The 18,964-nt window shown below is 35.6% G+C and overlaps 1 protein-coding gene across 1 annotated transcript; it reads left to right on the top strand.

Annotated features, from left to right (window-relative positions):
* The first annotated feature begins 378 nt into the window (after window positions 1-378).
* LOC139690929 (DNA-binding protein RFX7) lies at window positions 379-16,311 on the top strand. The gene is made up of 7 exons (XM_071588567.1): window positions 379-789; window positions 1,040-1,165; window positions 1,386-1,505; window positions 5,018-5,264; window positions 5,355-5,631; window positions 9,401-9,543; window positions 12,522-16,311. The coding sequence occupies exons 1-7, from the start codon at window positions 467-469 to the stop codon at window positions 15,852-15,854; spliced, it is 4,569 nt and encodes a 1,522-aa protein (XP_071444668.1). The 5' UTR covers window positions 379-466; the 3' UTR covers window positions 15,855-16,311.
* The last annotated feature ends 2,653 nt before the right edge of the window (window positions 16,312-18,964 follow it).

Genomic DNA, 18,964 nt, shown 5'->3' with positions numbered 1-18,964 from the left:
TTATTGATGCAAAATTCTGTTTAAATTATATTATAGAACCATGCCTGTTATGTATTCCCAATTTCATCGCGATTTCCGCTAATAACACTCAATGCACTTAGAAATGCTGGTTGTACTTCGTGGACTACGAAAACGTTTCATAGGGCATACAGAATCAAATATATTAGTGGAATATTTTCTCTTAGTTCATTCCAAAACGTTATAATAAAAACTGCAACTCAGAATAAACGTATATCGCATATTTAATGCCAATCCATTTTTTTCTAAATCTACGTTGTGGCAGCCATGGAAATGGATTCGGCGCTTTACGTTTTACGACACTCAGAATTGCCATTTTACGCCACACCTGGCAAAGAGCTCAGAACGAAGACACAACAAGTTGCCCAGCTGATCAGTATGACAAAATGGTTGGGTGGCATTGCTGGATTTTGGGATTTAATTTAGGTTGGAAACACCACAAGGAAGAATGGATGGGCCACAAGTGGAACCTAGGGCCCAAGAAAGAGTTGCAGCTGGAAAGGGTATCAAAAAGGAGGAGGAAAACAGCACCGAAGGGAATTTAAACGCTTCTGAAAATTCTATGTGTACCACTAGTATCCCTGAACGTAGCCGTGCAGATGTCTCCCTGTCTGACAGAAGTCGCGACAAAATAATTGACAATGATGCTTCCGTTAATGCTTCGAACGGTTTTCACGACGAGTGTAGTGGCGAAAATTCAGATAGCTTGGATGTTAGTTATCTTCCCGGTAAAGCCAACAAAATTCAACAGATTGTGGAGGATGCTACAAGGTTTGTCCCTTTATTTTTTCCGTATTTGCTCATATATACTGATAAATAGATAATTTATCGCGTAAAGAACAATTGCAATATATATTCCCGTTATAACTCAGGTAATGTACGTAATAATTTGCCTTTTCGCTGGCATAAATATTGCATTTGTATTTAGTTTTCTTAGTGTCCTTCCGTTGTTCATGTAGTACAATAATGTCATTTTTATCATTTTTTGGGAATAATCTTCCATGTATTATCTTCATTGCAGCCCAGAGTCCAAGGAAATTGTAACAAAAATATTGGAGCAGGTGCAGCAGTTATCCGTATCCGAAAAGCTATTACTCTATTTAAAACTACCCACTGGAAGTAGCATTTCAGTTGATCCGCTAACACAGTAAGAGATGACATTTAATGTTTTGTTTCAAACAAATTCATAAGTGTTTCGTATTACCTCCATTTTGCAGTTTCACATGCTATGGAATTGAAACAGCTTATTAAATCTATATTACTTAAAGACTAGTGGTGATTTCATGCTTCCAATCATTATTTGATATCGATTCAAAAGATCTCTTGATGGCTACTTTCTGTTTATTAAATAATGTTGTTTTTTATAGGCCAATTAATCCCCTTGGGAGTCGTTTTGAAATACAACAAACCATAACATGGATCAAAACTCATCTAGAAGAAGATCCAGATGTTTCATTGCCCAAGCAAGAAGTATATGATGAGTATCTGTAAGTACATAGCGTAATTAAGCCTTTTACTACCTCTGATTAATTTTTATCAAAAATAACCCAACTAAATACAAAAAGGAAAGGTTTTACGCCACTTTTGAGCATAATTGCATGGATTAGCCATGGGTCATTTTTCGCTCTATGTTATAGTTTCCTTCGATATAAAAATAGTCTTGTTACCTCTCATTTTATTTCTAGTGAATATGAATTTCTTGATGTTTCTATTGTTTCAAAATTGGGTCTTGGGCTGATAGACAAATTAGTTCAGGTAGCAAGTTGTAAAACTAATTTCATCAGCCTCAGTGTTTTGATTCTTGATATGGCAGCAGTAATTGCATGAAAGTACTGTATTATTACGGTAAAATTTTGCTCATTTCATCTGCACTGTCTCCTTGATAATTGGGTCGATAATATTTTAATGCCCTGTCCCTAATTGTTCCTTTTTAAATATAAATGTCCATGTCCTTTGGTATGTATATCCATTTCTATTTTTCCAATTGTAACCTATCATTTGGAAAAATTGGGTTTGTGCCGGGAAAATGGAGTCTTAAACTTTATTGGTTAGTAAATTGATGTATTTTCAATTTAATTTATTTTGGACAATAAATGGTCCAGAGTGATTTTGTTTCAATCAAATGGCCGAAATTATACTTGGATAATACAATAAGTTGCCTAGTGGGAATCGCAATTTATCATAATCAAGAGTTTTGTTTAGAGTGGAAAGGTTAATGTCTTCTCATATTTAAGGATTGGAAGTATGGAATCACAGTTTGTTGTATTAATTGAGACTGTTGAATATTTGTGTGTCTTACTCACTCAAAATATATTGCTACAGAATTGTAGCCAACAATCTCATGACAAGGTTACATATTAGGTATCAAAGGCACTAAAGAATTTCTAATGCCTAAACTCATATGAAATATTAGAAGAATGCATATGGTAGTGACAAGGTGAGGAAGTCGGGTAGAAATTTGTATATATTAATGTATTAAGAGGGAGGTTAGTTGCAACGACTTAATCAGCCTCTAGCATGCTGTGGTGATAGTCTACCAAAGCCTGTGTGAAGTGCTTCACAGAAAATGACACTGTGGTTTCGAGTGATTCTTCAATTCATGCCAACCTTACCACAGCCATATAATTATATTCACTCCTTTGTTCAATGTATATTTGTAGCTAATTTTATGCTTAATCCATTTGTTGAAAATTTTATTTTCGATTTAAACTTTGCACCCTGTACTTTGCCAGAGGTTGTTGCCTAAAAATTCTACCTAAAAGTATCCCCTAATCAGCAAATTTGTTGCCTCCTGACTTAATGCTAGGGATTGATATGCTGCTTACAATTGTTAGTATGCACTAAATAAAGTGAAATTCAGGAAAAGACATAGGTTACATTTGGCTCAAGTTTGACTAGTAACATGACTTTCTTGATCCTAAGGCATTCTGTGGCAAGAAAAATATTGTATTCATCTTTATTTTGCCATCCGAATTAACCTTAGTGTATCATATTTATATATTCTTTGAATGAGGATTCCAGAGACTTAGTAGGGTATATTATGTAAATAATAGCATCATTAATCTCTACAGTTTGAAAACATCCTAAGTCACTCAATATTAATGACCAGAAAGGTACTCCTCAGCTGAGTTAAGAAAAGTATGATGGCCTTAAAATTCCAAGAAAGAGTACAGAAACAAACTTTAAGAACTATAAATATCTACAAATTACAAGGTTTTTAATTTTATGAGAACTTTTCACGGCTCTTACATAGTTATTTATTTATTATTATTCCTCTTGTTGTTTTACAATGGTAAAATATAAGATATGCCATATAAAAAACAAAAAATGTATACATACATTTTCAGAAATTGTTACAATAAAAAATGAATGGTTACAGCTTGTCATATCTTGACAAAAACTACTCATTTAGTTCATAAAAACAACTCTTGATTTAAAAAGATTTTAACTTAGATTTCAACATGTGATATGAATTGCTATCTTTTATGCCTACTGGTAAATGATTATAAATATTTATGCCAGCATAAAGGGGTCCTTCTTGAAACAAAGAAGTGGAATGCTGTGTTATGTGCTCCTTCTTTCTTGGTCTTGTGGCATTAAAATGTATACTCTTTTTTTTAATATACACATAATTTCTTGAAAATTCACACATGCATGATATTTGTACAAATATATTACATGCAAGATTTCACGATTTATAAAATTAGGTCTACATGATTCTCTTTTTGGAATTTTGGCCATTATCTAATAACTGTTTTGCATGATGAATACATACTTTGTAAGCGCCCATTGTAGAGCCCCAAAAGTTACTATACTTATTGGTTTGCATTTTTAATTTAGCCAGCTTGACTAAAAGTATGCTTGTTGAGCTCTTTTGTCTGTTTCATAATGTGGTTGCTAGTGAACCTGAAATCCATAGGTTCTAACACCATGGAGTTTCTTTTTCGCTGAGATAATTAAAGTTTAAATAAACCTTAAGATAGATAAATTACAGATTCAGGTGTGATGTGGTGGAACTGTTCCATAATAACAGAGATGAAGACTGATACAATTTTCCACCTAATAAAGATTTATTTCAAGTCTTGAAAATGATGTAGTGCTTCAAAACTAGTCGGTAATAAATCTTTATTAAGCAGAAAATTGTGATATTCTTCCTGTTATTCTTTAAATAAAGAATTACTACATGTGATAAGCAATATTCAGCTCTCTAAATGTTTTGAAAATTACTGTATTTATGTAAATTACTGGAAATAATGGAACATCGGTGATTAAAAAATGAAAAACATTCCTGCCACACTTAGTAAAAAATATTATGCTCCCTGGAAAACTCTGTGATGGATAACATTAACTGGAGAAAATTAACAGTACTTCCAAAAATATAGTGGTGATAGTATTACTAGTTAATGGGAGGGGAGTACAAAAGTAAACACAATGAGGAGTAAATTATTGATGATATCTATTCCCAACTCCTTAAAATGTATGCTTTAAGTGATCAGAGGAACACTTTGGTCAATGTTCAAGTTAGGAGAATCATCAATGGAGCATCAGGCATCATCTGAATTTGAGCCCATCAAAAACACTTTGCCTATTAGGGTAATACATGTTATTAAGAAGCATAATGGAAGGGAAATATTAGCAATGTTAATAAAAGAAATTGAAAAATAGAAGCAAAAATAATAAAAGACACTAGAAAAATAATTTTAAAACTGCAAAAATTAAGGGCAGTCTAAGAATGAGTAACCAAAGGTTTTTAGGGCTTTGGCAGGTGAAATGTAAAAATATTTTGCTTCAGCGACCATATTTGGAGTTTTAAATAAGTTATATTTATTCTAAATAATATTTATTTTTCTGTAAAGTTAATGATTCCCAAATTTGTGACCATTTCCTTTAAGCATAGAGGATTTTGGGTTCACGTGTAGCCTATAATGCAGGAATTTAGTGTTTTAATTGTATTATGTGATTTTAATTATTTACCATCATTATTGTTAATAATTTTCAGGGGTTACTGTAATAACAATGCAATGAAGCCTCTTTCAACGGCAGATTTTGGTAAAGTTATGAAGCAAGTTTTTCCCCGGGTGCGACCTAGGAGGCTTGGAACCCGAGGGAATTCAAGATATTGCTATTCTGGTCTTCGTAAAAGAATGAAGTTGTCGCCGCCACTTTTGCCAGATCTGGGAGACTTGAGTAGAGTTGGAAGCCATAAGGCAGCAATTAAGGCAGCAGGTTGCATAGCTTCAGGAGACGTAAGTGTTTGCTGCAAATATTCATTTCCATATTTCTTTACAAATGATGTTTAAGTGTTTGTGGTAAAAAATGTCTTGTTAACTTTGCAGGAAGGTCACCAAGGAAGCCCAGAGCAGAGTGGGGAGGACATGGAGGCAGCTACTTCAGAGAGGGGTAGGGATGTGGAATTAGCTGTTTCACATTTAATACGTGAGTGGGCTGAGAAAGTGCTTGGGGTTCACTTTACAACACTGCCTGAGCTGGCCCAGTTTCTAGTGAAAAACTTAGTTGTGGATGGAAGATCTGAGGCTGCTTTTACCCTTTTTCCTGGAGGTCAGCAGTCATCTAGAAGCCAGTCCTTGGATTCTTCTGGGCCAACAATTGAAAGTAAGTTGTCTATTGTCTTGTCATGGCTTCCATTTAGGTGCTTGCTCTTTACAATTAGAGTGCATTATTCCAGTAAATAGAGCTTTAGGCTTATTGTCAAAGGTCTCTGAATTGAAATTATGATGGTGCATTCAGATGATATCAGCCATTGTCGTATTTTACAGGAAAATTAGCAGCTGACCACCTTCTTATTAATATTTCTCATCACGTAGGCCTGTAAATTTAATCCCACCACTGGTTAATAGGGATGCCAGCTTAGCCCTCAAGAATTGATTATTTATGATAGAATGTACATACATAATCGTAGGGCCTATTGGATCATGCTGTTGAAGCATTTATAATTGATGACTTGATTATGGTCAACTGATTATGTTATCCAGGAAGTCTTAGAAGAATCTCTGATCTTTAGAGTTGAAGCAAAATATTTCGATTGTCTCGCATTAATTCTTGTTGAGAAAAGTTTTTGGGATATATGGCCCTTCAACTTGGAACGCAATGGACTGAGGTTGACACTTCTCTTGAGTTTCTTACCAGCCATGAATGGCAATTGAAATGTTGTTCTCGCATTCCTTGCTAGATTTCACTTAATTAGTTAACTTCCTCAATGTCAGCATAGCCATTTTTAAATGTAGTCAGAACTAAATTAAGTAAAATGAAATTGTGTTGAAATGGATTAAGCTGGGCTGGAAGTAGATGCCACTTAAATTACTGTCCTATTAAATTACAGGTAAAGTTTTGCAATATTAAAATTGCTACTGAAAATTGAGAGATTGTGACCTTTTGGAATGTAAGTGGGTGGTAAGATGATTAATTCAGTTAGGCCTGTAGATGATCAAGCAATACTTAGTCAGGCAGCCAAGGGGTTGCAGTTATTATTGAGTGCTCTGCAAGAGCAGCTGAGAGCAGTAGAATGAGGATTAATCTGAAGTAATGAAATTTTTTAGTATTAGTAAAGGTTGAACATTAAAGCAGGGATAAACGAGCTTATTCAGGAGCTGTTCATGTATTTGGGGAGTACTTTTGTCAAAAAAAGGTTGTATTAGTGGGAATTTTATATGAAGAATTGTATCAGCCAACAAGACATTTATAACAAAAGAGAATTGATGACGGGAGTACTATGTAAAGACATGAAGAAAAGAATTAATAACTGATCTTGTTTGACTTCCACCACATCACGCCTGAAGCTACTCAATACGAAGAAAATATTTGCAAATAGTTTAATATGGGGTGTTGTACTTAACAGATGTGAGAACAGGTCTTTTGGGTAAGAGAATAAGCATAGATTGGAGGCTTTCAAGATGTAGGTGTGGTAGAGAAAATAAATTAGACAGGAAGGTTGAGAAATTACTAGGTTTGCAATTGGGTGGGTAAAGAGAAGAAGTGACTGGGGAAATCCAAAAAAAGGCAATGAAAGTGGATGGAGAAAATATTGAAAGGTGGTGGACTGTTGACGACCATGATAGTAAAGAGAATGTTGTTTGAGCAGGGTAAAGGAATAGTCTTTCTAGACTGAATGAAGGCAGGCAAGAGTTACAGAGAAATCAAAGAAAAAATAATTGAGAGCAAATAAAAAGGAATTTCTAGCAATACTGAGAACTAAATAGACATTAGGGACTGTCCTAAAACCCTAATTTTAAATAGGTGGAATACCTTGAATGAAATGAAGTGGCCTCTAATGAGGAGGGGATATACTAGATTGATGTCCAGTCTTTTATAGATTATCGTTAATTTTTGTCACCTTTTCAGCAGTGTTCATGCTGCTGGATGCTCATACCATATAAACTATAAACATCATTATCAGGCTGAGGTTGGTTTGGTAGATGATGGTAAATTTCACCCATACTAAACCCGACGCAATGTGAAATGCACTTATCAGTGTATGGGGGCCATTCCTTTCCCTGTGTTGTCTATGGTTTACCAGGAAGTTCTGGTACCCAAAAAATCGCACAGCTTGGGTGAAGCTGAGGGTGCCCGAAGGTGTGCCTAGTTATAAAACCTGGATCCTCTGGTCAGTAATCCAATGCTCTACCTCCTGGACTATTAGTCCCTCTCATGCCATATATAACCTTGGAATTGGCTATAAAGAAACAGTGAAGTTGTTTATGTTGGCAATGCAACTTAACAAAGCTCCCATGGTTATGACCCATTCACATGAACCCCTTTTGCTTGCAAGCAGGATCAGCTAAATGTAGCTACCCTGCCTTCATACTTTCAAGGAATCATCATGGGATGTTGTGAAGTACCTTCTCTGTGTGCCAGGAAAAAACCACGTGGTACATAGATCAGCAGTTAAGATGCTATGCTAATTTGGAAAAGTGGATAATATTTTCGGAGGTGGCATTGCTGAGACTCAAGTATGAAGAATCTCACAATATTTCTCATATATTTTTCTTCTTTTTGTGTATTTTTTGTCTTGTAAAAAGAAGTAGTTATCTGAAAGTTATCGAATCCCCATTGTAATATTTGAAATAAATTAGACTGAGTTTTCCAGGAAATACCCTCAAGTTCACTTTCTAGGTTGACTTAGTGTTCGTATTTACTGCTCAGTATATTATCTGAGGGGGATCGAGATGGTGCGGGGGCTAACGTACTGGCTTCCCACCCTGAGGGCGCGGGTTCAAATCCCGGCGGTGTTGAATATTTTTCAGAGGTATCTCGATCCCTACTTGAGGTGCTTTGTGGAGGGCACTTTGAGGGAGTACGCCGTCCGTCGGATGGGACGTTAAACTGCGGACCCCTTGGCGCCTTTCGTAAAGAGTAGGCTAATGCCGACGCCGGGTTTCTCTCCACCCTTCATCCTTTCCTGTCCATCCCCTATGGCGCAAATGACCTTAGCTGTCGGTCGCCTCCCCTCAAAACTACTACTATATTATCTGAGGTCTGCAAATATTCCCAAATTTGGGTAATATTTGGGTATTTTTACTTGACTAAAGGTCATGTGGATTAGTCCATCATTGTTTATTCAATGTTTAAAGGGGTAATATAGAAAATGCATCTTCAGATGTGGATGAAATTTTTATTTGATTTCACATTTCAAATGAGGTCGCTGTAACCAAAATTTGTATATTCCCCATATCTTAAATTCTGTAAAGGATGATTTATCTGTAAATCCAAAAGTTGAATCATTTTAACTGATTAGTTTATGACAAATTGTCTCAGATCTGCCCAAAGGGAAGAAAGCAACCATCCTCAGAAACTTCCAACATTTCCCTTAGTTTGTTCCTTATCTTATGCATTATAATTTCAGTTTGCTCAATATTTTGGTCTTTTTGACTCTGTAATTACATGTATTAACTCCACTTCTGTCTTACCAAGTTAATCCAGACTCAAGTCCTGGAATAAATGGGAATTTTATTGAATAATTGGCTCTGAGGATGTTTGCTTGTGAGAGAGTTTTCATTTTATAAGAATAATCAGCAATGAAGTTTGCCCACATATTACCATGCTATTTTCAACTGTTATCAAAGTGGTAACTGAAATGTCAGTATTACTCACAGAATTTTTATTTGTTATTTGGTGAACCTAATTCACTTCTTCACCCTGGAAATATATTATAAACATAAATATGTTATCTTTTGGAGTATTATATTCACTCGCAATTTGAATAGAGTAGAAAAGCATTCAGTCAAATGTATTTTATGCAACATTTTTTGGAAAAAAAGTAATTATTTTCTATGTAACTCTTGGATGACTCATTACTGCTGTATACCCTGTCAATAGCTGTGTTATGTACATGTATAGTTTTAGTAATATAACATTTTTATCCTAGGTGATGGAAAGTGCACCAGTCCACGGGTTCCTCTCATTTCCAATCTATGCAAGGCAGGAGGTAAACACAGGGAAGCTCAGTTGCAACTGACTAGGAAGCTGCATGAAAAGGAAATCCTCCGGGAACAGAAAAGGAAATTTCAGGTCAGTAAGTCTTTAAAATCTAAAGATGCACTCATAAATGCCAAAATCAATATTCAAGGGTCATATCAGATAATATTGTGGTAATGGCCATTTCTTCTCTCACTAATAATGCAACAGACTTGGCAATGTTATTCAATTCTTTGGGTTGACATCTATTTTTGACCAAGGCAATTGTAAAGATTTATTTATTATAGAATGGATTCTTCATTGAGATTATATGCATATGCAGAATGAGCACGGCCATAAAAAGATATGAAAGATAACAGTGGATTGCCTTAAAAATGTTGAAAATATAATATTGTAATCTGGAATAGGCGTTTCCAGTACTGAAATATAGTTATAGCAAGAGTGTACGTTAATTCAACTGATAATGCTGCTGCAGAACATTGTTACAGGTATTTTCCACATAATTATATTGCCATTGGTAAATATTAACTTTTAGGTTTTCTCATTCTTGTTAAGGAAGGTTGAGATTTTCCAATTATAAAGGGTGCAGCAATAGAACTTCCTTTTTTATCCCGCAAAACCCCTTTAAAAAGGGAAGTTATGTTGCCACACCCTGTAGTAAAGAATTCTGCTTTTTAAATTTAAGGAGTAGGTAAAACTTTATCTGATAACCATTGATTTTACTCTGAACGCCATTATTTAGGTGCAGTTTCCTAAGTTAACAATTTTATGTAATTTAAATTAAAATGATTCTTTTTATTTGGATATTAGCTAAGTAAATTATCTAAAAATGCAGGGAAGAAACAGTTTAGGAAATCAATGTATACTCCTTGTTTTTCGTCTCATTTTTTTTTCATTATCAAAATCCATCATTAGTTATTTTTCCCTAGGAGAAAGTGAGTTGTAAAATTTTCTTGAAATCTGAATCAGATTTATTGCATTAAAAAATTCTATTTCAGAAAATTCAATTTAAAAAAAGGGTATATATACCTCTGTGCCAAGGCTGATCATGGCCACAAGTTAAAGAGGGTTGCCATTGGATGATATCCACAACTCTGATGGAATGGTGAATGACCTCTGTCCTCCTTGAAAAAATTGAATAAATGAATACTTTATCTGGGTTATCATAATGGACTGGCTTCATAATCATTTTGTTTCCCAAGTTGTAAAATGTTAAACCATTGTCCTGGGAATTCCTAAGAAAGAAGTAAAAGTGGTTTTTGTTACAATTACCAACTACAAGTGAATGTCCCAAGTCACTCAATTCTATGAAAATGATGCATTAGAAAAAATGCAAGCAAAAGCTCTACAGTGAGTGACATTCATCAGTCTATGGCTAATTAACTCTAATAACATGATTCATCCAAAGAATCTCCTAAAACCAAAAAAAATTCAAAAGCCACTGACCAAATTGTGTCGCAACATCTAACATCTGGTGTAATATTCTGAAATATATTGGCAGCAACTACCAATTTTATGAGTCAACACAATTGAAAGGTGAATAGTAAATTTAAGCATGCTGAAGAACTGCAAGTGGCAGCTGTGAGTTGTGTTATTACAGCTTAAAACTACTAAAGGAAACTAGTGTCATTTTTATTGAGTAAATCTCTTTTTTATTTAAATTAAATCATGATTGCTTCTCTATCTTAATAATGGAAATAGATTGGATAACCTCAGTGTGAATTACCATTGTTTTTTTTAAGGTGCTAATGAATTCCAACTAACATTATTTTTGGAGATAATAAGTGATGTATTTTATTTTTAAAAGTTGATTTAATATAAATGGGTTCCTCTTACACTTTGGGACTCAAATGCATCGTAATGAGTCATTAAAAGTCAATGGTGGTCCACAGTGCTTTAGTCCTACACTGGGTGTAGAACTAAATTGATCAAAGTGACTGATTTGACCTCTAGAAATCAAGCATGTACTAATATGAGATGGACGTAGTGAATCACAAGAATATATTATGACTTAAATTAATAATTATTTTTGTGGCATAAATGGATGCCAAAAGGTTTCATATTATGTATCTGGGGAATCTTAAAAAATGTTGTTATATAGGTAGAAAACTAGACAAAAATCAAGGACCTGGAAATTTATTGTGTGGAAATTTTACTGTGATTTACTGCAAGTCGTTGAAAATTTTGATATTTTTTTTAGCAGACTCTGCAGCCACCCTGATGCTTGTAAGGTGACATTTTTCAGATAAGATCTCATTTCAGCAGGATGTGATGTAACAATGTATTGTCAAATGTAATTTTTCTTTTATACATTACGTTTACAATATCATTTAGTGTTTTGCGTATCACTGTCTTAAATTAATTATCTGTAAGGTAATTGATCATCAGTTTTAGTAGCGCCAATTTTGCTGTGACATCTTTAGTTTTTATTCGTAATGTAAAGACTATCAAACACACTTAGAGTAATTTGAGCAAGCACAATGTGCTTATTGCATTACCTGAAAATGGCTTAAATCACTCCTTTGTATCTCAGTGACATCTACTAACAGTGTACATAATTGGTGGCATCACAGTCTACATTACCTACATTGAAATAAAGTGAGTGTACGTGGCTCATGTTGTTATAACTTTATGAAATTATAATTAAATTCACTACTTAGCCAAGCAGAAATGGTGTTTATCATAGCACAATTTTATGGGTGTTGATGACAATTCATAAGAGTAGTGGTATTACCAGAAAGCAGGGTGTGGCTATCAAAGCTCATACCTTGCATTATTCTTTCCACATAGACTTAAAGTAACAATAGTTTTTTGCACTCTGGTTTGAAAACTTGAAGGCATGAAGGAAAGTTTTGGACAGAGTGACTGTATGTGTCTATGTTTAGAATCTTCCCTGCAATATATTGAAAACCACTATTAAAATTAGGGTCTTTTACCTTTTACTGTAAAATATATTTTTTGAATAGGCAGTTAAGATTTATGCTTTGTCATTATAGCCAAGTTTTATTGTGTGCTATTAATGGCAGTACAAGTTTTGTATTTAAAATTCCTTTTCTAATTTCCCATTTTAGGATCAGCTAACAGCTTATAGGGGTGGGGCACCTTTGGAACACTTAAAATCCCAAACTGGTAAGAAAGCTAAACTGGGATGCAATTATAGTAATCACTTGAAAAGGTCTAATTCAGATGAGTCATCGGCCCCGGCAAACAAGATTTGCTATGTAGATGCTCTGAAGCCTATAATTAATGCTGATTCAAAAGTTTCTGACAAGTGTTGGGGATCAGACCGCCGTGTATTAGTCAGCAGTGGAAAGTTGTCTGACTCAGTAATAAGTAAGCCCCTCAATAAAGAACACTATATTAAATTCTGCCAAGATGCAAATGTTTCAGTGGGCCCATCAGAATCTGAAAAAATTGAATTACCAGCAAAGCCCAATGGGGAAATGCAGAGGCCTAAATCAGCTGCTATCACTAGTGCTTCTTTTGATGGCTTAGATGCTAATTGTAATATGGAAGATTATAAACATTCTGCTTCTACTCCCCGCTCACAGTCAGTTTTAGAAACAATGCCTTCTGGTGGAATGGTACCAGCTTCTTCTCTTTTGCCTCAATCTGGAAATGCTGGTAAAATGTTAATTCCTCGCTTGCCTCCATCAAAAGTTTCACCCTGTAAACAAATGACAAATATCATCATCATTCCTCCTGTGGCTGGGTGTACCACAGCACCACCACCATCGGTTACTCCAAAGCCAAGGAAGAAGTACAAACGAATTCAGCCTAAGCAGTCTCCTGATGGTTCAAGAGGGAAAGGGTCTGTTACTGGCAACGTCCGTAGAACTGATCGCACCTTAGGGCTATCCTTGCCTTCCACAGTATGTGAGGAATTTTCAGGGAAAGAAGTGAAAGGAAAAAAGGTTCAAACATACACAGGTAATACTGAAGCAAATCCAGGAAAAACGGTTGGTTTAACAACTGAGATTACAGCTGAAGACAATGCTCTATTAGGGAATATGGCGACATTAGGAGGCATAAATGACACAGCTTTCTTTGCTTCTCTTGATGTTGATCTGGCCTCTACTAGTTCATCAACAGGGGGTGAGATGATGAGCATTCCATGTCTTGAGAAAGATGCACTGGATGACTGCTATCATGAAAGTAACTCACAGGAGGAAGAGTTGATGAGGCTGTTCCAAAATAGTGGTGGGAAAGCGGAATCTTCTGAAAAAAAGGAAGGGGTCAAAGAAGAGTCATCTGAAATCAGTTGTGTACTGCCGAGTATAGCCGTTGAAGAGAGTAATTCCATGGTTGGTGGAAAAACAAAACTTTCTCAACTTCGTATTTTGCTTGAGCGCAACTTGGCAACAACAAATAGCAATACACCACCTACACTAAGCCGTAACACATCAATAGAATTTTCATCAGCTACGTCTTCAGATGTGTATGTTAGTAGTCATTCTGGTCGGTCTGAATCAGTTGGAGGACGCACAAAACCAGTTCTTCCTCCATTATCATCCTTAGGTTTTTATGGAACGCAAAGACGTGTCAGTTTTGAGACACCAGTACAAGAATTACATTCAACTTCAAATCCTATAAGCACATCTTCTTCACATATAGGAATGCAGGCATCTATTCCACCAAGTCCAAACACTCGTAGGCAGATATTCAGCTTCACACCAATATCTCCGGGGCACGATAGCCCTGGAACAGTGGGCTTAATGCCAAATGTCCCAACGTCATCAACCTCCGGAAACAGTGCAAGTCCTTTTGTTTCCCCACGAGGCACTCCTATTCCAAGATCTCGGCATGACTCAGGACAAACCTCAGGAGCAATGTCAACCCCATTTGTGTCTCCTCAGGTGACGACTATTCCTTTGGGCAGAGCAAGGCATAGTTCTAGTGGAGGCATGCAGGCAGTTAGAGGAATTCCCAATGGAAGCTCTCAAGCACTTTCACAGCAGTTATCTTTGAGACCAAGGCATTCATCAGGCACAAATGTACAGAGACATGGTGGAGGACAGTTTTCACCTGGAGGAGTGCCACTTACTCCCATTGAATGCTCAACTGAATCTAACTTGCCACCTCCTTCCCCCTTGCAGCATTTTGTAGCTCCATCAGACACAAGTGTGAATTCTCGGGCTAGACATGGTTCTGCTAGCAGCATTACTCCAGTCTCCCCAGGATCTGCACCACATTCACCTGTAGTTCAGTCATGCAGCACGCAGCATACAGGATCCTTCCTTGATTCCGAGCCAGCTGCAAAACCTCAAGGACTTTTACAGGCAGCCATTCATTCTCGCCCTGGCAATTCTCATTGTCAGTACAGAATTCCTAATACCTTTGGATCCGGTGCTAGTGGGCACAGTGGGGATCACCAAAGGCAGAGGCATGTCTCTGCAGGCACTACTCTCTCAATGCGTGTGCAGAACAGTCAAGTTGTGTCTGGCCATAGAGATCATGATGAAATTGGATCAATTTGTTCCCCATCTAGCTTACAGAACCCATTCACAGATCCTTTGGGGCAGGAGGTCAGTCGTCTATTGTCAGAAGCAACCAACCTAAACTCTAGTATAGGGAGCTCCCTTGGGCCTCCACCACTTTTCAGGTCACAGTCAGTGCCTCTGCATCGCATGGAGGCCATGGATGCATTGGGATTATCCAATTCCTCTGATTTACCAAATCTCAGCTCAATTTTAACTGGAGAAGGTTTTGGGAATTCCTCTTCTATTGAAGGTATTCCATCACGATCACATCCCACCACACCTTTGGGCATAGGCCAGCGATTTGGGTTCAGCATGGAATCGGCAACTAGTTCTGTAGCACCTACCCCAGTTCCAAGTGAGTTTGCTGACTTTGGTTGTATTGATGCTGGAGGGGCCTCCAGTGTCTTGGAAGGAATAGGTGTGGCTGGCGGAGATGATTCAATGGACAACCGTGCTGGTGAAGGTGTTGCAGCCTTGGAAGGCGCTGATGATTCCCATCTCAGTGCCATCCTGGAAGACATAACATTTTTTGAAGGGCAGCAGTCTGTTGCAGCTTCCAGGCAGTTTTCCTCAAGGTCTTATCCAAATACTCCTGTTCCTGATGTTGGCGTGGCAGCTGCTTTAAGTGAAACGGGGATTAATGTGGAAGAAACAAACAACAGGCGCAGCTATGGTGATGCAATGCTTGCATCACGCTCATATCCCTCCACCCCTTTGATCTCAGCTCCCTCCCTTCCATTGTTTGAACCTACACTTAATGCCCTTAATACCAACCCTTCAGGCACAACTGGTGGTTTTTCTGCTCAAAGGAACATGCCAGAGCTTTTCGATCAGTCTCAGGTGGAAAGTCTGGAGGCCTTGCTAGAATGTGGTAGTGAATTCTCTCAACTTGTCCAGGAGGTGAATGCAGTCCCAGAAGGATAATAGGAATGGGAGTTTTAAAAATGCAATAATCATTTGTATAAAATTTGTTCCAATTTTCAGGATATGTTTCTGAAGCCTCTAAATCTCAGAGGTATTTTGGTTTTGATTAATCAAATAATGGCAAGCTTTGGCTGTTTAATTATAAAATGTCAAAACTTATTATCAAATGAATATAGTAATGTTTAAGTACATTTTGAAGATGGAATTTGATTCATCATGCTTATAATTTAAATTTCTACCTTAATTTTTCAATAGTTTTCATTGCTGATACATAAAGCTGGGAGTATTAGTCACTTGAGAAATTGTAATTTCACATAATCAGTGCTGCAGTTCTTTCAACTCGTGTTGAAAAGTTAGATGGAAAATTATTTATGCTATTAATGGAAATTGAGCTAACAATTTATTAAATAATAATTGCTGTAATTTTATTTGAAGATTTTAAAATTCTTGGATAATATTGAAAATGACTAATTAATTTGAATGATATGTATTTGCATTTTTATATGTAATTTCTTGGGATGGTTGCCATTTTACCAAAATACTGATTTTTATGTATGTTGTTTTAATTTTGTTACAATCTAAGACAAATAGTTTTTTTTTTGCTTTATGACCTCATATATTTACACAGCTGCTCCCACCGCTAAAATAATTGATTCGAATTTTAGTTTTATTGCTGTTTGTTAGCATTCCACTTTTGGCTTTTGAGTACCTGATACCTGAGCCCTGACTTGCTTACCTTTAGCAACAACCAGGGTTTTGGTATTTTATTTGTTCTAAAAATTTTATGTGTAATGCCATAAGTGATTTTAACTTTGGTTTTCTTGTAAGGCAGGCAAGAATTAATGTGCTGTCAGCAATGGAAACTATAAGCTAATTCTATGTTGCTGTTGTATCCAAACATATTTTGCCATCTATATAGTGTTTTAAAATTTCTACTCAAAGTAGAATCCTGTTCAAATATATTGGTCTGAAATGATTATAATCTTAAAGTAATAATTTGAGATGAGAACATATGTGTGAATGTTCCATCAATATAATACCACCAATCTTCAATAGAATTAAGGCTATTTTAAGTGGGCCCCTTGCCTTAGCTTTCTGTCATTCAAGTTTCATGCATGCAAGAGTGAATATAGCAATGCTTTAGATTAGCAGTTTACTAACCATTCCATTGATGTTTTTCACAAAATAAGGTGGTACCTTTTCTTAAAGAGGGCAATGTCATTTTGCCATTCCTTTAAAGTGTCCCTTTTTGTATTGTGTGTGTGTATAAACTTGGCTGCTTCTGCAATTATACTGACATAAGTGGCCAACTATGAATTATGTATAGCTAAATATACATAGGTTATGAGCCTAATGTGTGTGTTTTGTGTTGTGATATATCATTGTTAGGCCACTGATCTCATTAACCAGTGAAAAATAATGCTTAGAAAAGAAAGGGTTGGTTGGTATGGAATAGACCCAAGTCAACCAAAATGCATTCTATTACAAAATGTATATTATTCACTCCTTGAGAACACTGTGGTGCAAGAGTGAGTTTTATTTTTTATGCTATCTTAAACCAAAAGGTTTTTGTGTGTGCCCTGAATTTCATCATTTTACCCATTTTTGCATTTAATCCTCAGTACTTATGAAACATGGCATGGGATATGGCTTTTGCATTGGAAATAGAAAGATGATCCCATGAATTTACCTTGATACCATTTAAATGCATTGATGCCAATTTTTGTGATAATGAAAACTTTTTACATTCATTTGTACTGAAAATGTCAGGAAATAATAATGTAGATTTATTAATACTTAGAATAAAATATTTTGTAGTAAAATTTGTAGGGGTATTCAAACACAGGGTGTGTGATGACTTTAATATTAATTATAATGTACATTTGAGAATACAAGTTAGTACTCTTTACCCAATTATGCATGCTAAAAAAGGCCCTCCTAGTGATTTGTACAAATATGCTTTAAATTCTAATGCCTGCTGAAATTTATTATGGTAGTAAATTTTAAATTTAAATATTTTAAATTTAAATTTTCTAAGATATGGAGACGATGATAAACCAATTTTTAAAAATCAAATTGTAATTTCAAAATTAATGTGCTGTGAATAAGCCCCCTCTAAATATTATATGTATATTCTTGACTGGAGCTTGTATTTTGATGGAAATGAAAGAAAATTTGCATATATTTAATATTGATTTAATGTAAATTCAGATTAAATTCCTATATTGCATAACCCATTGAATTTGTTACCTCAGTTAGTGGGTAAATAATGTTTCAAGTGTTTACCTATGTATGTTAATATGCGGGCTTCACTTGTGTAAATATATTGTGTAATTATTTCATAAATGAACTGTCAGAAATTTATGTTGCTAGAAATATTGGAGGGAGGATGAATTTATATATATATATATATATATATATATATATATATATATATATATATATATATATATATATATATATATATATATATATCTCCGTCTGTTTGTAAAAGAAGTGTAAATAGTTTTGTGTGCTTGGTAGCTGCTTGTAGAAGAAATTAAATTCTTTCCTGTGGAACCCAACCGAATTCTGGATGATACGTATGTGCCTATATTTTTAAATGGTAAAAAATATGTGTTTTCACATTTAGCTAGAAAAGAGTGGGCAATTTTAAAGCTACGAAGGGCATTTTGTAAATTTTTTCTCCTCCCAGGTGCGCCTAATGATTGACTGCATGTACTTGTGTGCCTCACTTAGAGCAGCCATTAATTTGGCTTTGGCCTAGAGTTGACCACCTCTTTAACATCGAAATACCCCCTGTTCAATTTAGAATGGGCCAGAGTGGATTACATCAGCATTTCTGTCAGTTGAGTATTTCACCATTGATGTGCTTTTGATTAAAATCATAAGGTGTGTGGTAAAAGTTTGAAGGTGTGATATTGAATTGATTTCCTTCATCTTATTCATACCCTGATGGGCTGTGGTTGGCTTTTGCCATTTTAGGGAAGTCTTCTTGTCCCACATATATACATATACATTATATATATATTCATTCATTCATTCATATGTCATTGTGTACATAATCATATACAACTTTGAATTTGATACAACAAGATTCATGTGCATTT

Source organism: Hetaerina americana, unplaced genomic scaffold (genome assembly GCF_022747635.1).
Source record: "Hetaerina americana unplaced genomic scaffold, ioHetAmer1.1.p SCAF_1, whole genome shotgun sequence".
Lineage (NCBI taxonomy): Eukaryota > Metazoa > Arthropoda > Insecta > Odonata > Calopterygidae > Hetaerina > Hetaerina americana.
Note: the sequence above shows the minus strand (reverse complement) of the source record. Positions and strands in the feature narration are given on the sequence as shown.

Coding starts and splice junctions, on each gene's coding strand:
- LOC139690929 (XM_071588567.1), top strand. CDS start 467: ATGGATGGGCCACAAGTGGAACCTAGGGCCCAAGAAAGAGTTGCAGCT. Junction 790..1,039: donor ATTGTGGAGGATGCTACAAG/GTTTGTCCCTTT, acceptor TCTTCATTGCAG/CCCAGAGTCCAAGGAAATTG. Junction 5,632..9,400: donor TTCTGGGCCAACAATTGAAA/GTAAGTTGTCTA, acceptor TTTTTATCCTAG/GTGATGGAAAGTGCACCAGT.